At 35.1% G+C, this 25,649-nt stretch overlaps 1 protein-coding gene across 1 annotated transcript in view; it reads left to right on the top strand.

Moving 5' to 3' along the window:
- LOC145675842 (uncharacterized) overlaps nucleotides 1-25,649 on the top strand; it is a gene marked incomplete at its 3' end in the record, with an annotated part of 64,821 nt that overhangs the window by 26,764 nt on the left and 12,408 nt on the right. Inside the window, 4 exon segments of the mRNA XM_081746580.1 lie at nucleotides 2,731-2,792; nucleotides 7,292-7,537; nucleotides 14,824-15,214; nucleotides 25,406-25,486. Coding sequence (XP_081602706.1) covers nucleotides 2,731-2,792; nucleotides 7,292-7,537; nucleotides 14,824-15,214; nucleotides 25,406-25,486 — 780 coding nt within the window.

Raw genomic sequence — 25,649 nt, 5'->3', positions numbered from 1 at the left:
CTTAAGCTCTCAAGGTGGGGTTGAAAACCCTTCTGTGTGTCTTCTTTCTTCTATCATAATAGTTTTTTAGTTTTCTCTCGTAATAGTTAACGCTCCGATCAACGTTGTGTGTGTGTGTGTGTTTGTGTGGTTCATCATGTTCATCTTGTGTTATGCTTCTTGTATGTTCTTCTTAAGAGTAGGTGATGAATTTGAATATTTTATAGCTTTGAGAACTCGCAATGCTAAAGTTTAATATAGTGTCTGGGATGAAGAAATTCGGAAATAGGCCAGAACTGGTTCTACTTACTCAGAAGCTTCTCACATCTACTAAGTCTGCTTACAGTAACTACAAAACATACTTAGAAAACCTAAGAAAGGAGGAAACTCAAAAAGAAGAAGAAAAGATGAAACAAAACAACAAACAAACAGAGAGGTAATGGAGAAATTGACAAAGGAAAAAAGGGGCATGATGAGATTTTGGTCACTTTTTCGTATGCTTTTGGTCACTTTTTCGTGTGCTTTTGGTCACTTTTTAACTATTTACAAGAGACTAGACTACTATGAGCCCTGTGATGATGTAAATCTTATAGGGGATAATAGGAGAACAACAGAAAGAAATGCAGAGGCCTTATTAAACGCTTGTAATGACATGGGTTTAGAAGTAAATGGAGATAAAACTAAGTACATGGAAATTCGCCGGGATCTTAATACTGTAAATTATGGATGCGTCAAAATATCATATAATACATTTGATAAAGTGGATACTTTCAAATATCTAGGATCAATATTAACAGACCAAAACCATATCTATGAAGAAATTAAATGTTGAGTGAAAGGAGGGAATTCGTGTTAGTATTCAGTTCAAAATCTTATGTCGTCGCAATTCTGTCAACGAATTTGAAGCTTAAAATATATAAAACGATAATCATGCCTGTTGTGCTGTATGGTTGCGAAACATGGTCGCTTACTGTGAAGGAAGAACGCAAATTCGAACCCAAGAGGAACAGGAATGGGGAATAGCGGAAACTTGAACGAGGAACCGTGTGCGTGGGTTTTCTCGGAGTTCTCCCATTTCCTTCCACTTTCTTCATTTCACCATTTTATTCATTTCTCATCATCGCCGTCTCTATGAGTCTGACCGGCATAAACGTGAGACGTAAAACTTAAAAGATTTAATTTCATTTTAATTACTATTTTTAAAACTTATTAGGCGTAGGTTTACACCATTATTCAATTAACATCGACGTTTGTTTGTTTATTTATTACTATACCTTAAAGGGTACACGAACATACAATAAAAATAAGACAAAGGAATTTAAGACCTGGGATGTTCAACTGTTACCATTTCAGTTCCCCCAATTTTGTTAGTGTCACATATCTTCCTTCTTTGTAGAAGATTTTATATTGGTATATATAAATCATACGCTGGTATTGTCTTTCTTTCTTACGAAGTCAAGTGAGTCAAATGTGTAGAGATGTTCTCCTGGGAGAGGAGAGGATCTTCCCACTTCAAAGTGGGCGAATTGCATGACTCATTGGTTCCGGTAGGGCAGGTGATTCCTCAGCCCTAATTTTAGGTAGTCATGGCTGGAATTGTAGCCCCTCCCTGGTCTCCACTGCCGTTGTGGTCATATCGTGGGATTTAAATACCTTGCGATATGAGGACGCCTTTTGCTATCTGAAAGGGAATGTAATATTGTCTTAAACGCTCCAGTGCTAACACTGGAGATACTAACAGACTCCTACTCGCTCGCTAGTGGAGTTCCCTCCACCAGCAAGTATAACTGGGAGATGGGCTTTAGTCCATGGCTATTGATCCGATAAGTTCTACGTTCTACCTGGGAGATGGGAAGTGCTTTTAACCTTGAAGGTAATGCAAGTTGTTAAGCAAAGTTGGAGATTTCATTTAGACATTCGGCACATACAAAATATGAATAAATAGATTTCTACTAAACATGAAAACTTTGTTAAAATATTATTAAATATGAAGATATAAGGCACGCTATTTCGACTCAACATAGCCTATAATAAAACATCAAGATCGTTGCTTCTTTTGCTCTAGGAGGCATGGTTTAAAGTTTGAAATTCCATTTTTGGCTGTCTGTGTGATGAATGTTAGGCATGTTTGATAATACGGAACGTGTTAATTAATTTAATGCACGATTTTTAAATCTCCATGTAGAAGAAGTTAGAAATGTTAATGGAGATGCGGTGACTTCGTGGCAAAGTTCTCATTTTTGTTGCAAGGAGAAGCAGTTTTTATCTTAGGCCATGTTAGTTGTGGTAGTTAGGCGTGTCTGTGTTTATCTCCTGGTTCATTTTCTCGTAGTTTGCCACGATTTCTCCAGCTCTTGCAGAATCATTCAGTTTTTTTTTTTTTTTTTTTTTTTTTTTTCTTTCTTTCACTGGGGATAATGTGAGACTTGCAATGAAAAAAATCATATCATATTCGCCATATCCACTTCTTAACACACATTAATTAGGATGGTGAACATGAAAATTCGTGATATTTTTTACTATTATCTAACTAGCGCTTTCTTGCTTTCATTGAGAGATAAAACTGCGGACAACACTACTTCAGATTAAAAATGATCAGGGTTTTAATTTAATCATTCACGTTCCTTTGTGGTAAAAGTATGAAATTAGTATTTCTCCACAAATTATTGTGCTGCTTTAGAATGGTATATGATGCGAATTTGGAAGGATAGTGATATGTGGTTCGTTCAATGATATCTCTTTTCTTTTTAGAGTGTAGCTCATCGTTTAAGAGGCTGTTTGGATGCTCAAGTGAAAGCGGATCGATTTTGAAGGTAAGTGAAATATAAGTTAGAGCCTGTCTAATCCACCTGTGCCCTCGGAAACTATGCAAACTATACTTCGGCCCCACCCCCGCCACCCACTGACGGAGGAAACCCTCCCTTTGCTTACGGAAAAGAAACGAATGACCTCCGCTGTGTTGCTAATTTTATTCAGTCGTTTGGTCTTGACGAGTGAAGATCGTAAGCTACTTATAGTGGCTAACAAGACAGAAGACAGTGAAATCCGTGAAATAATTCATTGTGGGAACGCTTCCGCATCTAACAATTGAAAGATCTCGACCGCAAGAACTTATCCCTCCTCTTTCGAAGGAGGTACGGGAAATCACAAATCGACAGCAGCGCCAGAAAGGGCACAGTTGAGACAGAAAGGCTCTAGAGACACTGCTAATTTCTGTAGAATAATAATAGCAAGGAGTTACGGAAGAAAAAGGAGATTCAGAAAGGAAAATAATTATCTGTTCTATCTTTCAAATAAAATAGAAATTTGGTTATTTAGCGGCACAAAATGATCCTTTACCTTACCTTTGGTTTCTCATTGTCGGTCGAAAAATCGAACTTTGAGTTTCATTCTTTTAAAATTAGTGGCATTAGTGGCTTTTTTTTAAAAAAAAAAAAAAAAAAAAAAAAAAAAGCAGTATACTTATTTGGCATGCAGTAAATTATTCAAGTATAAGATACGTTGGAAAAAATATACAACCCAAGCCATACGTTGGAAAATATAAGCAATAGTGGCATAGGGTGGCATAGGGAGGAACCCATTTTTCCTAAGACTCTACAAGGTGGATTATTATTTCAGTACTACTACGAACTAAAAGACACAAATTCCCTATTTCTGTCGTAAAAGAAAGAAAATAAAATCTGTCATTCCTTTCCCTTCCCGAGAATATTAATAAAATGGTTTGTTTTTCTGTTGGAGTACGTGTGATCTAGCATTAGTTCTCCATAGCCCAAAATTAACTTACAGGATAAAGAAAATCTTCCAAAGTTATAAAGATCAGCATCAAACCCTAAGAATAAAGTGAAATTACTCAAAGACTACAAATGGGCTTCGAGAGAAGAGTCCTTTGAAAACTTTTATTTGAGTATAAGTATATAATTTCTACTATTAGTGTGAAGTACTAACCTTGTATCCCAAAATTTTATTTAAATATTCTTTATAATACTTGCTACCAATGACCTGTCATGGATGCGTATGGAAGCAATTCCGAATTTGTGTAATTTAGGATTTAGTATTTTGGCTTTTTAGTGTTGTGAGAATTAAATTTACTCAAATACATTAAAGAAAAGACCACTTACCGAAGGAAGTTGGTCGTGTTTTCAGATGTTTGTCCACAAGTGATACACTGTTTTATTAAGACGTTTCAGAGCACTTTTTTTTCTGAAATTTAATCAATGATAAGCCTAATTTTAAACCGTTGGATAATACGTAAGGAGTTAGATGACCTGATTGAAATTTTGCATGTTAAAAACTTGGAGAAACTCTGTTGATCTCTTCGGGATACAAGGTTAATAGATAATTTTAATTTATAATAAGTATCCCATAGCGTGCATTAGCGAATTTCTAATATATTTTTACCTAAATCTTCATTACATATAAAATAAAATAATACATGTGCTTTAATTGTTTCATAGTCGCACTATGCCAACAAGCGAAATTACATTTGAAATACAGCGATTAAAGTATACGAGGATTCTCCCCTTCCCTCTTGAATATGGTTAGTGTGCTGTTTACTTTGATTAAACGGAACCAAAATTCTTCCTTCTGCATTGCTTTGTTAAAGGTAGCAGCTCTGAGGCTACCCAAATTAATAAGCAGAAATGAAAAGAGTAGTAGAACATTCGCTGAATACCTTTCGTGTGGTCTAACGTTAAGTTGGTTATGTCATATTTCTGAAAAATAGCATTAAACTTCAAAAATTAAATATAGAATTCATAAAAGCATTGTTAGCTGTATCTTCTCAAGAGCAAAGTCGATAGGGAACACTCCAGGATATTATTAAGAAGTATGTATTGATTGATTAATTGGAATTAAATTCGACCAATTTCAGCTCAAAATGGGATCGGTTTCTTATCCAAAGCTTAGTTTTCATATGGAACTGTAGAAAGTTGTAGAACATTTAACCGAAATATTGTTAACGATAAATTAAATTTACGTAATAAATAAGTAAGAAGTTTTATTCTATTTGGGTAAATCCTAGTTGCACGGTATCCCTACCTGTATTATGTAATAAATCTTCACAGCATATTTACTGCAGTTAACCACAGTTACGAATGTGATAGAAAGTTTGGTTGGTTGGTTAATTTAGAGTTTAGTGTATTTTTCAGCGGAGACTGTATGAAACGTGGACGTACACTTTAACGTGTGATCCGAACCCATGAGGGAGCTCTGACGCAAAGATTATTTAGTTAATATGTGTTTTATAAGTGCAGACCAGAAGTGAAAATAAACTTGGAGGAGAAATACTAGAAGCAAATCAAATGGGTATTTATTGTCCGAAATAGAAGAAATATAAATAAATGACATACACTGACATTTAGAATATCGAACACGTTCACCACCGTAGAGGACTTCCGTTGTTTATTTTGTTCAGTTTCCTGTTACCATAAATGATTTTATCTTTTAATAGACTAAAATAGTGTGACGTCACATCCTTTTCGTTGCCATGGTGATCGCCATTTTATTTTCTAAACAACAAGTAGCTTAAGTACCTAAAAAAAGGATCTAAATGCAAAACGAAAATAGTGATGAAATATTTCTGAATTTCGAGCATTAGACTGAATGAAATATTTGTTTCTTTTTAAATATTTCTAATCAATGAAACTAAAACAAAAAAGATATAAAAAAAGAAAGAGAAAACAAATGTATTCATTTTGTTCATAATCAGATATTAACCTTAAATAATTTTGGAAAATTTTTGCATACGTGGACAGGATTAATGTTGAACAGTTGTTTAGAATATGTGCTGAACCATTCATAATTGCATGTTTTCTTATTATACTGTTTCTATTTTTTAAAAAAAGTTGATAGAGAATATAAGAAAAGATCTGACCTATATCCACTGATGGTTCGGATTGAAAATTTCCAAAGTTTTTTTTTTTTTTTTTTTTTTTTTTTTTTTGTAATATAGTAGGCATTAATATTGTGCATTTCCATTATGAAGAGTAGACATAAGAAAAGTAAATGTCCCAATAGAATTAACATTGTTCTAAAAGATATTTTTTCTGTTAAAAAATCGTATATTTTTACTTTTCCTTGTGCCGACAGTTTGTCAATGTACACGTTAGGGAGTTTATATTGTGTATGATTGCTTCTTAAAGTGAATTACACGATAATGACGTTTAGATTAATTATTTGATTTCTACCTTATCACTTAGAGATTTGGCGCTTTTAGAAATAAGTTCCTTAGATATTAGTCTTTCTTTATGAATTTTCTTGATTTTACTCGTAGTTTCCTAAACGCATTTCCATATCCTAAATCTGTACCCTTTCTCACCAACTTTATTAGTTGTTAAAATATTTTATAATTGTAAAAAAAAATTACAGTCACTGCCCTTGTTTGTACTAGACTTTAAAATACACCATTCGCTTCACGTGTTTGTATAGAAAAAAACATAGCGATCACCATGGTAACGGAGAGGAAATGACGACATCACTATTTCAGTCTATTCATTTGCGTGTTGCATAACCATTTATGCTTGTCTTCCAAACCATGGGCAATCGTACTTATTTCAACCCTTCGTATTATGCACCACTTTAATCTTCTATTTTATTTCTTTTTTATCGTGTACATCATGGACTATCGCAATCATTTTAGATTTTGTCCTGTATAAAATGGAAGATTCTAGTCGTTTATTTTGTCGATGCGTATTGAAATCGAAATGAGTTGATAAAAATATAGCCCCACCCAAGTGCCAAGTATATTCAAAAATTAATTTCAAAATGTGTAGACATTATTCTCGATGAAAAATTCAAAACTTCTCCCTTCTTCAGGATACTAACGTCAATCAAAGTGTATTGATAAATAGCCAGGTCGACTGAAATGCTAAGTATTTTAAAAATTCATTTGAAACGGTTCAGCTGTTTATCTATTGATTTATTTTATTAATTTATTTATTGTCATTTTATGAATACAAAATGGAACATTATTACAGAAAATGTCCCCCTTCCTCTGTTACAAGTGGAAATTTGGAAAAGCTGAAACATATGTCCAGTTATTTTCAATGAGAAGTTTGTCCTAAGTTTCTTATCCGTAACTGGAGAGACTTGTGAGATACTGTATTTTTGACATAAATTTTGAAGATATACCACGATGTGAATCACGATGTAGATTAGTATAGAGAATAGACATACAAGTAAGCATTCAGCTTTATATATGAAATATGTAGAGGATATTTCTTATTCAAATAAGTGTCGGAAAATAGTTTCAAATTTTTAGTTACCGAACTACTACTGGTGTATATTTAAAATAATAATTCTAATTTTATTTCAGTTCTGTTTGACTCATGATATGTACTTGCAAGCAGCAGGAGCAGTCATCATTATTTTACAGAAATGGCTTGACGCCAAGGATATATCAGAAAGTACTTTCAAATGGAAAGCGCCTGCAAGTTGGACTGACAAGGCAGAAGTAGAGTGTACAGAATTTGAGGATGCGCTAAGATCGATGATTGGTCCACAGCTTTGGTCTCTTCTCCATCTTGAGAGAAGTAACGTTAAATGGTGGGAGATGAAAGTGGTAAGTTCACGATTATTTCTATTCTAATTTAGAAACTTTCGCATGTAGTTAAGAAATAATAATAATATTAGATTGGTGCGAATGTAATATCAGCTGATGGAAAACTCACCTCAGACTACGGAATAGGCTACGGTCACACGTCGAACATCTCAAATTTTGTACTCATCTAGCGAACAGGGAGGGGGAGGGTTACAGTTGAATAATGTTATATGAAAGAGCATCATGGATAACAACACACAATTGCAATTTTTTTTCTTAACGAATTCAAACTTTCCACAGCACGCCCCAAAAGTCAAGAGTGCATTTGAGGTGAATTCAATGGTGAATAAACGGACCACTCGGCGTTGATTAGTCACGTTTTGTTCCGGTAACACAGCATTGCATAATTACCCTTGTGGGTAATGACCATCAACATGTTTGGATAAGCTTCTCAACACACCGTCGAAGCGAACCTTCTCGAAAGTGTTCGTGCCATTTTAGACGAGTCACGCATACACAGTGCACTACCATTCGGCTGCTCGTGCAATCGGTAAGGTGAAAAGATGGTGAATTCACGGATGCCGCTTAAGTTGATACTAGTTCTCATATGCAGCGGATATATGGTTCGCTTACGCGTATTCGAAGCTGAAGACCCGTGTTTGATTCTCAGTGGAAGCTCACGTGATTCGGATCTCACGTTAAACTGTAGGTCCACATCTCATATAGCCTCAGTGATGAACGAAAGCGCTAAACTCCAAATCAATCAATAAGTTACACTAGCTAACAGGTGTTGCTGTCTGGAAGCGTCCAGTTCTCTGAGGGTAAGGAATAACCGAGAAAACATTCTGTATTGGATTGTCACGTCAGACAAATGTATTTTTGATCTACAAAATAGAGTTGCGTAGAGACGAAGTAGTTACAACACAAGTAATGAGTTTTGACTATATTCATGCGCATCAAAAGTTGACTAAACCCTGATGAATTGTGACATTTGAATCATTTCACTTTAAGAATAACAGAAATTAATGGAGCAACATTTTTACACTTCAGCTATTTTGAAATTTCCTTCAACAAGTTTTCTCCTTTTTTACTTCTTTTTTATTATTATTTTAGTAGTAGTAGTAGTAGAATAAGTTGAAGTGACAACGACGACAGCATCATCCCGTCAATTCTCACACGAGATGAATAGCATATCCTCGAAATATTTGAAATGTTTCTCCAAGTGCAAAGGAGAGACACGGTACAGTTCTGGGCAATGAAAATGTTACAAAAGTTTTAATCCCCATTAAACTCTTGCGCCGTGTGCTTCTGCATTCAGAAATACATGTCTCGATCGATTACCAGTTAGTGGTATTCAATCCAACTCGTCCTCCTCTCCTTGTCGACAGCAGTCTGTGTGACGTAATATACTCTTTCCATTCAGATGGCAAAAACAGGAACCATGTTTGCAAGCTTTATATCTCTAAAACAGTCTCTTTCATTCGTTCCTTCTAAAATATCTTTTTAGAGCCTGAATAAAAAAAATGTCACACAATGTTCCCATATCTTCATAAACACCTGCATTTGCATTTTTTTCCCTTCTTCAAAGACACATATCACATCAAGGTAGGAAGATGCTCCTTGTGAAATCTATGGAAATTGACAATTACGGCAGTAGGTTCTGTGCTTCCCAAAGTCTGTAATGCGAGCGCAGAGCTCTAAAAATTACTGACAGGAATGAATGTTATTCAGTGATTAATTTCATGTTGTTTCCCAGCAATTGCAAGCAAATGTTCCAGGGGCATTTGATCAAATGTATAGTAAAACACTTATATATATATATATATATATATATATATATATATATATATATATATATATATATATATATATATATATATATATATATATATAAATGAAACTCTTTTATCGGCGGAGAATCCCCCCTCCCGAACAGAATCTAAAATGATCCTGCTTTCAGCAACAAACCTATAGAATTAGGAAAGCACATTTCTAGAGCGCTTATATTTGGTTTCGAGAGTCGAAAGTTTGATCCCAAGTCATGTGCATTCGTACTGGACGACATTGAGAGAAAGAGATTCAAATATGGAGACAGAAAGGGATGATTTACATATGCAAGAGTAGATTTGGAGAAAAATGGTCGGGCAGTGTCCATATTATGACGAAACTTGTAGTTTTGTGAAACAGTAGAGGAAAACTTCCGAACTGCGATGATCACATCAGGCAGTTATCGAATTAAGATGCAGAACCCTTTGTAGATCATCAGATAATTGTGAAGGGAGAGAAAGATCTTGAGATTAGGAAATTAAATTTTAAAAAATGTTGAGTTTCCGAGTTTCGAACCACAAGCCTCTTAGCTATCGAACCATGACTTTTCCCTTTCAGCCACGAAGAACTCTAGTCATTCATGTACTTTAGCTACGTTGAGAAACTAATAGAATGGAATATTCCAAAAGTTGACTCGGTGGGTTTGCCGTTGAGATTGAACGTAGACATCTTCTAGCCTAGTTCCATGGTGCATAATGAACTTCCCCTTGTTCAGGAACACTTTAAGGAATTAAAAATTTGTTACTACTGTGTTAATTGAGTTATATTTGACAGAACCATTTGATAAAGTAGTGCCAATACTCCGATATAAATCACTTTTTGCGAAGCTCTAGTGGAAAATGAAACAAATCGTCGTAAACACATTAGACTTTTAAAAAGAAAAGGTTGAGAAAAATTAATGGAAATACACATAATACCAACTGGATGCGAACATATGAATTTAAAAAATAGTACATTTACGTCATTGTGTGTTAGATGAATGATCAGTGTAAGGGACTCCTACGTGGATTGTCCTAGGTTCGAATCTCGACCGTTCTTTTTTTTTTTCTTTTAGCTAAGCTCATACTGTGCATGCCAGAAGTTCAGTTTTGAACTAATTCGAAATTATTTTAATTCGAATAATTAGTGCAGCTAGTTTAATTCGAATTTATTTTCAAATATAAGATTTGTTATTACATGCTTTTCCTTAACTTTGATATTAAATCTTATAACCCTAATTTAACTCCTTTCCGTACGTTATCTCATGATAAAGTTTTGCATAACGACGACAGTCGGGCGGTAATACAATATTCCATTATTACTATAGTATATGAGTCTAAAAATTTTTGACTCATAAAAAAAAGTAGAGTGGACTGTACGATGCAACATGGACTCCTGGAAGAAGTTCAGACGAATTTGGTATATGTATAAATTACCACCTGAAAAATATACTGTGTGGGGAGTAAGATACTGAAATCATTCCTAGGAGGAGAAGGGAAGACATGTAAAAGTAATAGAATACCGGTACCAAAGATATTGGTGTCGAATTCATAGTTTTCAGGTTCGGAGAGATAAATAGTGGCACTTCAGATGAGCGCTCTCCCCCTTTTTTTTTTCTTTCATCATGCATAAATGGAAAATGGTTTTTAAATTATATTGTTCCTTTATATGATTTATTAACATATGATTTGAAAAAAAAAAAAAATGTCCAACTTTATTTTAAATTACTTTCTATTTCTCTGGTATAATTACATATATTTTCTATTTATATTTTTTTCTATGTTATACATTTAATATTACATTTTATGTCTTATACATTTGAAAAGAAGGGGGAGTAAAGAAGTAAAGAAAGAAGGAGTAAAGAAGGGGTCTTATACTTTAATGCCTCTGCTTATGATAATTCAGAGCAGCAGGGATATACACAGGATGTGGACCCTGGCGGTCCAGAGCCCCCGTCCGAAATTACTACTTTTCTGTAAATTACGTAATTTTAGAGATGATGTTAAACATTTTAGTACACTATGACCTCATATTGAATTTGAACTTCTCAAAAAGCTTTCGATCCCTGAAATAAAGTCTTGCCTATACTCCTGCAAAGCAGTGACGATTTTAGGGAGTGATAAGAGAGCAATGCCTCCCTGGAGCAAGGCCAGTTTTCCAGATACTTCCCGATATGATACCAGTATTTGTACATTACCACTTTTCATTCTCAGTGTATTGAAACTCATCCCAAAGGAACTGTTCTGAAATCTTCATTGGTTCTCCCCTGATCCCCCTGCCAATGTGGCTAACCCTGGACATATAACACATCTGGAATATCACTATTTGTGTCAGTGACCCCGAAAACTATGCATTCAACACATATATAGGGCGTTTTCGATTCGTTTTACCTGTCACTCTCCCACTCTGACCTCGATGCCAACAAAGGTTTAACTTGGATTTAGGCAGCATCGGCAGTGTCACTATTCATCTATGCGACCCCGAAAACTATGAATTCGACACTAATATCTTTCGTATTCTATTACATTTACATGCCTCTCTTCCCCTCCTAGGAATGGTTTCAGTGTCTTACCCCTTCCTACAGTATATTTTCCAGACGGCAATTTATACGTATACTAAGAAATTCCTCCAGGTGTCCATGTTGCATCGTACGATCCATTGTACGTTTTTTTTCTGAGTCAATAATTTCTAAAGATGTATAAATATATTACAGTAACAATGGAATATTGTATTACCGTCGGACTGTCATCGTTGTGCAAAACTTCATCATGAGATTAGTTAAATTAAGGTTGAGGTTGTAAGATTTAATATCAAAGTTAAAAAATCTCAAGTTCAAGAAAAGCATGTAATAACAAATCTTACATTTGAAAATAATTTCCGCTTAAACCAGCTGTGACTACATTTAAATTGAACTTCTAGGATGCTCAGTATGAGCGTAGCTGAAAGAAAAAAATAAGAACGATCCAGGTTCGAACCTAGGACTATCCACGTAGGAGTCCAGGAGTCCCTTACACTATTCATTCATCTAACACACAATGATGTAAGCATACTATTTTTTTAAAGTTGTATGTTCGCATCCAACTGATATTATGCGTATTTCCATTGCTTTTTTAATTTGTTCTTTTCAAAAGTCTAACATGTTTACGACGATGTGTTTCATTTTCAACTAGAGCTTCGCAAAAGGTGATTTATATCGGAATATTTGGCACTACTTTATCAAATGGTTCTATCAAATATAACTCAATTAACAGAGTAGTAACAAAATTTAATGCCTTAAAAAGTGTTCCTGAACAAGGGGAAATTCATTATGCACCGTGTAACTAAAGTACAAGAGGTCCACGTTCAATCTCAACGACAAACCCACCGAATCAAATTTAGAATATTCCATTCTATTAGTTTCTCAACGTAGCTAAAGGAAAAGTATATGAATGACTAAGTAGAGTTCTCCGTTGTTAAATGGGAAAAGTCATGGTTCCATAGCTAAGAGGTTTGTGGTTCGAAACCTGTCTCGGAAGCTGAAGATTTTTTAAAAATTCTTAATTCCCCAGATCTTAAGACCTTTCTCTCTTTTTGCAATCATCGGATGCTCTAAAAAGAGTTCTCCACCTTAATTCGACAACTGCTTGGTGTGATCGTTGCAGTTCGGAAACTTTCCTCTTGTTTCACAAAATTACAAATTTCGTCGTAATATGGATACTGTCCGATGATTTTTCTCCAATTCTAAATTTGCATATGTAAATCATCCCTCTCTGTCTCCATATTTGAATCTCTTGTTTTCAGTGTTGTCCACTATGAACGCACATGGCTTGGGATGAAACCTTCGACTCTTGAAACCAAATGTAAACGCTCTGGCAATGTGCTATCTGAACTCTATAGGTTTGTTGCTGAAAGCAGAGTCATTTTAGATTTTGCCCAGGGGGATTCTTCACCGACATAAGAGCTTCATTTTTTCTTTTTTTTTTTATGATTATACATTTGATCAATATGTATTTATGAAACTCAAGGGAGGGGGAATTACATCCTCCTGTCCTGGCCAATTGACGCCCCTGGAACATTTGCTTGCAATTACTGTGAAACAAAATGAAATTAATCATTCACTAACACTCATTTCTGTCAGTAGTTTTTAGAGTTCTGCGTCCGCATTACAGACTTTGTTAAGCACAGAACCTACTGCCGTGATTGACAATTTTCTATAGATTTCACAAGGATCATCTTCCTAGCTTGATGTGATATGCAGTCTTTGAAGAAGGGAAAGAATGCAAATAAAAGTGTTTATGAAATTATGAGAACATTTTGTAACAATTTGTTATTCAGGTTCTAAAAAGGCATTTCAGAAGAAACGAATGAAAGAGACTGTTTGGAGCTATAAAGCTTGTAAACATGGTTCCTGTTTTTTCCATCTGAATGTAAAGAGTATATTACGTCACACAGACTGCTTTAGACAAGGAGAGGAGGATGAGTTGGATTGAATACTGGGACTAGTTAGTCGATCGAGACGTATGTTTCTGAATGTTTAAGCAGCACACTGCGCGAGAATTTGTTAGTAATTTGAACTTAAAGTTTTTTGTAACATTTTCATTGCCGCGAGAGCGATAGAGCGCTCACTTGCAATGTGAGGGACCTTGGTTCAACCCCAGGCCATATTAGTTTGTAATAGACAACATCATGTCCATGAGTTTTCTAGGAATTCTTTCCTTTCTCTCCACATTTTCATCCCACCAATAATTTCATAATTATTCGATTTCATTGTTCGTCCGTCTCCTTTAGCGTACAGAGCATAAGTGTGGACTTAAAACTAGAAATTTCATTTCATTTTCTAGGTGTATGAAATTGAAGAGCAAGTAACGTGAGGTTACGTTGACAATCTTGTAACGTTGTTCTCCTGATTGTATGTTGTAACTTTTGTAGTGGTGAACCAGGAACGTTTACTCAAAACCATATTTTGTGTAAATATTTTCAAAGGTAATTTTTACTTGCTTTATCGCATTATTGTTCCGTAATTAACTGTGTAAGCTTTAGAAAATGAATACTGTAATTAATGTGAGTGATTATGAGAGAATTGTTCGAACGACAGTGTGGACAGAGAATGTTGTCTTTCACAAATTCACAGATCCTGGTTAACAAACGGCAAAAAGTTATAATTCAAAAAACAAATTTAACATACTATTACATAATCACCTGTTCTATAACAGAATACCTTCTGTGACGTCTTTCAGTGTATGGCCAAGGTTTAAACTTACTTTATATGTCGAGCAAGTATATTGTAAACGAGAATTAATGTTCAAAAAGTTTCTAGGCTGCAATTTTAGTATTATTGTAATGTTATATCTTCATTTCAGTGCATAATAAAATGTTCTTGAACATTTTGTATGTTCAGATGAAGCCATGAACTCACAGTTCCTAAGCCGGAAAAACAATAAATCAATCTTGTAAATATTACAGAATCATATCGTAATTTAGGTTGAATACTTGTATACACACTACTTGTTTTCTTTTAACAGAACAAGAAGACAATACAGGACACTTTTACTTGGGACTTTGGAGGACGTGCAGGACCGCTTTTACGCTTACATTGCGGAGTCTCGTTCAACTTACATAAAGATGTGAATGTCGTATGTGATGCAGTTAATAAAGAGAGTAAACCTAGATTTGAAGGATACGTAACTTGGAATTTGTGTCCTCCTTTTCCCGCCATGTTTGTCGACACGTTTTCAAATGAACAACTTTGTAAATTTTATGTCTTCTGTATGGTGGATTTTATAAATATAAATGTGGATATTGTATTCCATCCGTTGGCACAGCTTCCTATCGTTTTATGGCAGAAAACATACAATGGATCGTACTTGTCAGTGGTGGAGAAAATGCATGGAGATTGCTTTAATATGTTTCAAGGTAAGAATTGTATTTTGTTTCCTTTTGTAGCGGTGAACCAGATGAAGTTGTGAACTTAATTTTTGTTCCAGAGTACAGTGGTGGGTTGCCTTACGTCCATTTTGCTACGTTCATTATCCCATTGTCTTGACAGCAACTAAATTACATGGGAATAAATGCACGTTTCGTACTTGCTTATTAAATGACTGTTCATTTTAATGTGATAGGTCCCTTGAAGCAAGCATTACATGGATCTAACCTATTTCATGCTTTTATATATATATATATATATATATATATATTGAAGTTTAGTGTCCTCTTATGTATAAAGGCTGTATGAGAGATGGACGTACTTTAAGGTGTATGAGGCATGGAAGTAGTTCAAGGTAAGCGTTCAGGCTCTCTCACGAATGCTTTCTAAAACTGTTTAGTTGGAATTAATAGTTACCGAGGTTCATTGCCCCTTGTGAAATATAAGTTTGCCCTATTATGAACATTGGACACTTGAACAACACTCAAAACGACGTGACTTTTCTATGACAGGGTTCTAAAATTTAATGTTTGTATATTGCTCGTTTCATCTGATGATTCATTTCACTTCATTCTTTTGGTTAAGCCACTCTGCGAAGCCAGATCACTCATTATCATAATTGCGTGTATAGAGACTCAAATCTAAAAACATCCGTAAGATAGCTCGTGGTTTGTGTTATGCTAATCAGTAGAATATCTCCACGTTTATTGAGATATATATTTTCCTTTGTTTACGTGTTAATCTTTAGTACCGTATTCTCGCGTGTGTAAGTCGCACTTTTTTTTTTACGAAAAAGCAAACGAAAATGTAGGGTGCGGCTTATACACGCGAATGATTTAAAATGGCTTAAAGATAATTACGGTATTAATTTTCTGCGTTTGTTGTACGGTATTTACCGTACATCGCAAGAAACACGTATAGAAAACAAATCCACGAGGCCACAATCAGACGAAACAACAATTCAACACAGGAGCAAACACGTTAACTCAAATACCGCTATTGTTGATTTGAATCAACAATTACCGGTAAACGAACAAAAGATTCCTCTGCGATAACAATCACTCAAGAGTTTTTTTTCTACGAGAAGGCAGTCTGTCTCGTGCGCTGCACCTATACGTTACGAAGAGCGTGCCTTGTGGATTTCTTCTAAGGAAAATGTCCAAACGACTTAGTTACGATGCACATTTTAAATTGCAAGTTATCCGATTCTCTGAGGAAAACGGGAACCGAGCTGCTGCACGTCATTTTCACGTGGATGAATCCAACGTGCGACGTTGGAAAAAGCAGAAGAATGAACTTCAAGCAACAAGGGGCAAGAGGAAGGCGTTTCGTGGAAAAGCAGCTAAGTATCCACAATTGGAAGAAAATGTTTTATCTTACGTTAATGAGAAAAGAAGTTCAGGTTATGCTGTTACAGTTGATATGATACGCTTTCAAGCTCTTGAAGAGGGTCGTCGGTTGGGAGTAAGCCACGATTTTCGAGCAAGTGCTGGATGGTGTGCAGGTTTAATGCGTCGGAATGGCTTGTCATTGCGTCGTAGGACAACAGTTGCTCAACGTCTTCCAGCAGACTTTGACGATGAAATTTTGAAGTTTCAGAGATTCATTATCCGTAAGCGATAAGCCAATGGGTATGCGCTCTCCCAAATCGGTAATGCTGATCAAACACCCATTTACTGGGACATGCTATGTCTACTACAGTTGCGCCAAGAGGCTCGCGCACCGTAAGAATAAAGATTACAGGTGGTGAGAAACAGCGATGTACCGTTATGATGGCTGTTCTGGCAGATGGAAAAGAATACCACCCTACGTTGTCTTGAAGCGAAAGACTGTACCAAAGACATACGGCCGGGTATTTTTGTGCGTGCTCAGGAAAAAGGATGGATGGAAGAAAATCTGGTGTTGGACTGGCTACAAATGGTGTGGAACAGAAGACCTGGTGGTTTACTGAAACCTAAGAGCTTGTTAGTTTGGGATAGCTTCCGAGCTCACGTGACTCCTCGTGTGAAGCGAACATTAAATGAGTGTAAAATTGGCTTAGCTGTTGTTCCTGGGGACCTTACTTCCATGCTTTAGCCCCTTGATGTTACTGTTAATCGCTCCTTTAAAAGTTCATTCAGGAAACTTTACAATGATTGGATGATTGCAGGAAACCATGACCGTACACCCAAAGGTAAGATCAAACGTCCGACTGTGCGGCTTGTGTGTGAATGGATTCTGGCAGCCTGGGAAAGTGTTAAACCTGAAACGATTGTCAAAGGATTTTTGAAGTGTGGAATATCCAATGCTCTGGACGGCTCCCATGATGATATGCTATGGGATATCAGCGATAGTGATCGTGATGCCAGTGATGCCTCTAGTGCAGGTACTGATAGTGCAAGCAACCTCTCTACTGGTAGTGGCAGTGGTAGTGACAGTGAATAACATTACAACTGTACATTTTGAGCAACCTCTCTAGTGGTAGTGACAGTGTGATTTTATTTTAGAATAAAAAAGTCTTAGTGTGTGATAAGAACGTACACATGATTTTATTTTAGCTGTAGCTTGATAGACATTCTACCAGCGGCTTATCCTTGAGATTTTTTTAAACGGATGTAAAGGTAAATTTTAAGAATGCGTGTGCTATTAATCTTCCCCAGTGTTGTTTTTCCATTAGGCCGTCATCATCTTGGACACTGTTCTTTGTGACACACCTTATACACTGTCCATCTTAGATATATTTGCACCCATAATTCGCCCTCTTAGCCTAGTAGAAATGGAAGGTGAAACCGAACATGAGCTTCTAAGGTGTATATATAACAACATTAAAAGTTCCCCCTTCTCGCAACTTTGCCTGGTCCAATTCGGCTGTTAATCCAGCATAGCTACCAACAACACCTACGGGACGGTGCGTAAGTTGACGTTTCTGCGATTCTCTTGCATCTTCTTGCATTTACAGCAGAAGTGCTTCCGAGCAAATACTTCACAGATTAATATGAAATGAAATATATTTATTAAAGCACGTCTTAGTCTGTAGTTATATCTCAAAATAGTAAAGAAAAAGTCGAAATCTATTATAAAAGTAATGTGAGTTTCTGTCTGATCACTTACGCAGTAACTACTGAACTAATGTACCTGAAACTTGATATTATTATCAACCTTTCCGTCCCTCAAGGATCTTATGATACTAAATTTACTAAAACGCATATCCTTAAGGAAAGCAGGGATAATAATTTTGCGAAAAAATGAGTATTTCACAGCCCGTGAAGTTAGGAAGGTGAAACTCGCTATATAAACTGCTCATTAAAAACAAGGAAACACGCCTTCCCTCATTTTTGATAATTTCCATTTTTAGAGGGGAGAAAGTTGCATCTGTATATGTTAAAAAATGTCTATCATACAGAGTGATTATAAAGTTTCAATCCATTTCTGATATAAAAGCGAATGTGAATTTCTTACTGATCGCATCATGAAATAACTACTGAACAAAATAAAATTTTACTTGGCATGATTATGAACCTTACTCACCCAAGGATCTTATGATATTATATTGATGTAAAATCATATCGTAAGGTGGGAGCGAGGGTCATAATTAATACGAAAAGTAAAGTGGTGTCTTGCAAAAATAAATAAAAAAACGACTGATATTAGTACCCAATGTAAAGTTTTCGGTGTTGCTGAGATAAATAATGACAACCCCAATGCCGTTTTAGTCCAAATTCATCCCCCATTGGCATTGAGAGTTAAGGGTAGTGTTGAAGAAATATAGTAATACGTAAAAGTAAATGTAAACGACAAATATTAGTCTCCAGTCCATAGTTTTCGTGGTCGCTGAAATGAATAATGACACTCTCAATGGCGTTTAACTCTAAATTCACCCCCGATTGGCATGCAGGTGAGAAGGAAGGAAAATAAAATGTCCAAAATGGCCGTGATTAGTGTTTTCTGGCCTGGGAATTGACATGGGTAACAGCGCCAGGCGTTGCTCATCTTTATATATATTTCATTCGTTTCTTTATTTTCAAATTGCAGAAAACCTATTCTCCATGTGCATGTAACCTGGCCTAAAATGTAGACGGATGATACCCTGTATTATTACATTTAAGCAAGAAAGGGCATGTCAGCTGGCCCATGGATTGACTCGTTTCGTTATTTAGTTCTCTTATTTCTGTTCTTTCAAATTGGTGGATAAACATCATTTTTCTCGTGCATGTCTACTGGCTTGCAAATGATCAGAGGCAGCAACACCGAAGGTGCTACTCTTCGTTTTTCTCATACCATGCATGTTATCCACCTAACTTGGGAATTGACTTGGACGGCAACGGCTTACTCTTCGCTGTTTATTTCATTCATTCCTTTATTTTAAAATGTATATTCTATATAAACCTTATTCTCCCTGTGCGAAGACGGCGTTTCAGATAGCCTTTATAATAAAAATGAATTTGAGTTTGTTTGATCGCATCACGCAATAACCACTGAATCAATATTATCAATCTTAGTCATTCCACGGATAATATGGTATTAAGTTTTTGAAAATGTATATCCTAGGGGGACAACAAGGTTCATAATTTACTCAAAACTTGAGTATCTCACTAGCTTGTCAAGTTAAGGAAACGAAACTCGGTACATACGTATAAATAACATGACCACGGACTTGTGTCCCTGCATTTTAAAAAATTACCGTTTTAAGGCAGGAGTGGAAGGGTCATAATTTATGCGAATACTTGAGTGGTGACGTGTAAAAATATTCGGAAACGAGCAATATAACTGTTCAGTACATATTTATTGGAGTCGCTGAGGTGAATAGTGACACACTCAATGCCTTTTAGTTCCAAATTCATTCCCCATCGTTAGGGAGTGAGAGGTGAAGTGATGATGTAGGGGGGAATGCCGAAAGAAGCTAACATTACAAATTACACTTTGATTGTAATGCTTATCTTTAGAGAAGGGAAGGGATTCAAATACTCTCTAAAAAACATATTTTCCCCATTCGAAGAAAGTGCGTTCCAGCTATTTCTTTTTTCTTCGAACTTCCAAGAAGGGCCAGTTTTATATTTCGTAGTTTCTCTCTCTCTCTCTCTCTCTCTCTCTCTCTCTCTCTCTCTCTCTCTCTCTCTCTCTCTCTCTCTCTCTCTCTCTCTCTCTCTATATCTATCTATCTATCTATCTATCTATCTATCTATATATATATATATATATATATATATATATATATATATATATATATATATATATATATATATACAGGGTGTAACAAAAAGGTACGGAAAATTTCAGAGATAGATTCCTTATGGGTAGACAAGCAAAAAAGTTCATATGACCGTATGTCGGGAAATGCATCATTACAGAGTTACGGCCATTGAGCTGTCTCATGTTGTGAAACAGTCACATTCTGGTCGCTTCTTAATGTGACTCAATTTAAACCTCAGTAGTTTATTCCCTAATTAAGCTAGGAAGATAATTTTGGTATGAATGTGTTCCTGAAGAACGAAGCTTTCCGCCGATATTTATTTCATGTATGTGGGGGGTTTTGGTATCAATGTGTTTCTGAAGGATAATGCTTTCGACTGATATGTATTTCATGTATAAGGAGGGTACCATGGCGTACGGGGGAGGGAAATGACCTTTTTTGTTTGTTTTTTCATCACGTAGTTTCCCTCCCCCATCCGCCGTGGTACCCTCCTCATACATGAAATACATATCAGTCGAAAGCATCATCCTTCAGAAACACATTGATACCAAAATTATCGTCCTACCTTAATTAAGGGGTGAGCTATTAAGGTTTAAATTGAGTCACATTAAGGGGCAACCAGAAAATATGACTATTTCACAGCAACAGGCGGGTCATTCCATGTCATATTACCTAGAGCACTATGCTTCAATGCCTCAGATTCTCTTCAAAAATTTTTTATACATAAATACCAATGAAAGTATGCTAAATTATTTTTTTCCGATTTTTTGGATGAGAAATGGGCCGGGGAGAAATTTTTGAAAAATGTGAGTTTTGCTTCAATTTCACTTGTTGGCACTCGGCATCATAGAACTAAATTACCATAAGTTCCTTATTTTTGAAATTATTGGGATTATCCAGGCGTCAAATGAAAGCTTAATTTTTGCTCTTTCAATAGATCTTAAGTGACCTTGCAGAAGGTTACACTGTCAAACATTAAGGGGCATACAAAGCAAATTTTAGGGTTTTTTACAAATTGTGCCGTTGCTCAAAAGTTACAACTATGAAACTTTTTAAACTTTTTTTGTACATTCATCTTAACACGTACATGGTATGGTTAAAAAATAAAGAAGGTGTTTTTTGTATTTTTATAATTATTATTTATTTACAGAAATATACAGTATTAAGTGTTGTTACAAATTGTGTCATTGCTTGTAAGTTACAACTATGAAACTTTTGAAACTTTTTTTTTTAAATAGAATCATCTTAGCCCATACATGATATGGTTAAAATATAAAAAGGGTGCTTTTGGTATTTTTGTAATTATTATTTTTTGGTATTTTACATGTACGGAAATATAGAGCTTTAAGTGTTGTTACAAATTGTCATTGTGCGTAAATTACAAATGTGAAACTCTTGAAACCTTTTTTATAGGATCATTTTAGCACATACATGATATGGTTAAAATATAAAAAGGGTGCTCTTGGTATTTTTGTAATTATTATTTTTGTACGTCAGTGTGCAATTCATGAATCGCTCTGTTCCTTCTATATTCTACTGGCCAGAAAATGAAGACTTTTGTTGGATACCTTTTGAAAATATCATCTGAGAAGTTCCTTTTCCATCTCTTACAAGCCAATTAGCCGGACTTACGCAACTGAAAGCAAAGTTAAAAGAAGACATCATATCATCAATGAAAAGAATGAGCTGTGAAATATAGGACACAACATTTTGTATGTAAATCTATGTAATTCTAAGAAGTATTACTGGTATGTATGTATATTGTTTTCATCCATGTACATTAGTCTATGGTTTCTTATTTCTGTTGATAGGGTTTGTAATAATCACTCAACCCCTTACATTGCTAGGCCTATATTTTCCATTCACAAAACCGCAAGATTATTACCAAAAAAAAGTATCCCTTTTTGTTATTTAATCATACCTAGTAAATGCAAACTAATCCAATAAATACTTATAAAAGTTTGATAGTTGTAAGCGATGGCACAATTGGGAAGAAAGTGGAAAGTCATAGTTAAAATACAAAAATATAATATTATGGTAATACCAAAACTACACATTACACCAGTTCTGTTTTTAAGTATACCTAATATTTACTAAGATGATTATTTGAAAAAAGTTTTAAAGTGTGACAGTTGTCACTTCAGAGAAGAGATGGCCAAAATTTTCCGAAATCGGAAATTTCACTTTCCGGAATTTTTCCGAAATTCTTCCGATTTTACTTTCCGGAATCCGGAAAGTAAAAATTCCGGAATTGGCCATCACTACTTCAGACAAAAGGCATAATCTGTTAACAACAGTAAATCTGTATATTTCTGTACATTTAAAACACAAATAATAATAATAATAATTGCAAAAATATCAAAAGCACCCTTTTTATTTTTTAACCATATCATGTATGTGATAAAATGATTCTATAAAAGAAGCTTCATGAGCAATGATACAGTTTGTAACAAAACATAAAACTGTATATTTCCGTACACGTAAAATAAAAAAACATTACAAAAATACCAAAAGGACCCTTCTTACCTTTTATCTGTATCATTTATGTACTAAGATAATTCTATTTAAAAAGTTTCGGAAGTTTCATAGTTGTAACTTACGAGCAATGACACAATTTGTAACAAAACTTAAAACTTAATATTTCCATACATGTAAAATACCAAAATAATAATAATAATAATAATAATAATAATAATAATCGCAAAAGCACCCTTTATATTTTTTAACCATATCATGTATGGACTAAGATGATTCTATTTTAAAAAGTTTCAAAAGTTTCATAGTTGTAACTTACGAGCAATGACACAATTTGTAACAACACTTAAAACTGTATATTTCCATACATAAAAAATAATAATTACAAAAATACCAATAGCATCCTTTTTATTTTTTAACTATATCATGTATATGCTAAGATGATTCTATTTAAAAAGTTTCAAAAGTTTCACAGTTGTAACTTACGAGTAGTAACACAATTTGTAACAACACTTAAAACTGTATGTTTCCATACATAAAAAATAATAAAAAGAAAACTACAAGGAACACCCTCTGTATTTTTTAACCATACCATGTACGTGTTAAGATGAATGTACAAAAAAAGTTTAAAAAGTTTCATAGTTGTAACTTTTGAGCAACGGCACAATTTGTAAAAAAACCTAAAATTTGCTTTGTATGCCCCTTAATGTTTGACAGTGTAATGTTTTGCAAGGTTACTTAGGATCTACTGAAAGAACAAAAATTAAGCTTTCATTTGACACCTGGATGATTCCAGTAACTTCAAAAATAAAGAAGGTATGGTAATTTAGTTCCATGATGCTGAGTGCCAACAAGTGAAATTGAAGCAAAATTCACATTTTAAAAAAAAATTCTCCCCAGCTCATTTCTCATCCAAAAAATCGAAAAAAAAAATTAATTTAGCATAATTTCATTGGTATTAATATATGAAAAATTTTTGAAGAGAATCTGAGACATTGAAGCACGGTCATGTTTTAAAATTAGGTGATTTGACATGGAATGACCCATATATATAAAGAAGTAAATCAACTGACTCACTCATTGTTTCACTCATCAACACATTTCCGAAACTATTAAGCAGAAAACTTAGAAATTTCTTTAAACATTTTTAGGGATTTTGGATTTAGATTTCTAGGCTTTCGGCATCTAAGGTCATTTAGCCCACCGATGACGTCCCTCGGCGAGCACATTATCCGGGAAAAGGGAAGGAAGAAAGGATTGGGAAAGGAAGGAAGCGGCCTGGGACCTATAAGTTAGGTACCACCCCGACATTTGCCTGGTGTGAATAAGGAAAACCTCATTCAGGGTAGCTGGCCTGAAAAAGCTGTTACGCTTTTCGACCGTGTGCCCCCACCGGGAATCGAATCCGGGACCGCTTGCACCAAAGGCGAGAGCGTTAGCGACTACGCTACGTGAGGGCACATGTTTAAACATTTTCTTTGCATCCTAAGCTGTAGTTAAAACGTTGACGACTCCTAAGATTTAAAAGGGGGACTTAAAGATTGTTTGCCGTTCGTCAGATCTACCGAACGGTCAGCTGTAGAACTTTGAAAATTTGTATAAGTGTTTTCCTTGCATACTTGCTCGAGGTTAGACGGGATTTTTGAAACGGAACTCGAAGATAGTACTTTTTTTTCCTTCCTTGTTCATTAGATCTTCAAAACTGTTGAGCGCAGAACCATGAAATTATTTGTAATATTGAAATTCTTTCAATATCAAAGACGAAGAGGAATGGAGCACATGAGAAGAAGAGATGAAAAATATTGTCCGCGGTAACACGCAGGGGCATAGGCTAGTAAAGTTAATCTCTCTTATGGATTATATTGAAATCATGTGATATTTATGAGCCATTTTGGTTACTGAGACATACTTTCGCTGTAAATGCAACCTGAATCAAGAAAAGCATCAAATTATACCGTCCGTAATTATAGCTGGCTTCCATGTTGGATTGACTTCCATATTGAATGAACCAAGCGTAGGAGAGGCGAGGACGTTTACCTTGTGGGTTCTATTTGCAAAGTTTGAGAAATTCAACAATTATGTTCGAGTTTGGCCTAAAATTACGCCTGTTAGACTGGTGAAACCCAAGATGGGTCTCCCATTTATATCACCATCGATCGTCGTACCCCGTTTGGTTTACTACAAGCTGTCACCTAACATTCCACTAACAACAGCAGAGCGTTGCACAGGTATCCTCAGTGTCCCATCTCATATATCTTAACGTGTTACTGACGATCAGTGTTTCTGTTATTTTAACAGTCATCTGATATATAAGTTGATAGGTGGGTTGTGTGTCCCTTCCCTCCCAACGTGACTTGTCTTCGCCTATGCTTATAGCATTTACAACTTACATATGCAGAAAGCTGTATCTAAAACAAAGTAACATTTTTAAAAGCTAATATCTTAAAGTAACAGTTTTCGAGTTGGGAAATTTGGATGTTGAAATTTCGAATAGTTTCTTTTTCATGCTTAATTGAAAGTCTTCTTTATTTTCTAGCCAACTTGGAGATAGAAAAAGCGAAAATATTTTATTGGCGTATGGAAGGAGTGATGCACGGGATGTTCATGTTGAAAGCAGGTATTTTTTTAAGTTACGATAGTTTCCTAATATAGATAGTAATAGTTTCCTAATACAGATTATTAATTTCATGTGTTTACTATTGTTAAAAATGTAATTGATTTTATTGGCAAGTTAAAAGTACATATGTAAAAAAAAAAAAAAAAAAAATCTGTTTGTTAGG

Source organism: Thermobia domestica, chromosome 18 (assembly GCF_964235325.1).
Source record: "Thermobia domestica chromosome 18, izTheDome1.hap1.1, whole genome shotgun sequence".
Lineage (NCBI taxonomy): Eukaryota > Metazoa > Arthropoda > Insecta > Zygentoma > Lepismatidae > Thermobia > Thermobia domestica.
This window is presented reverse-complemented; position numbering and strand designations above follow the sequence as displayed.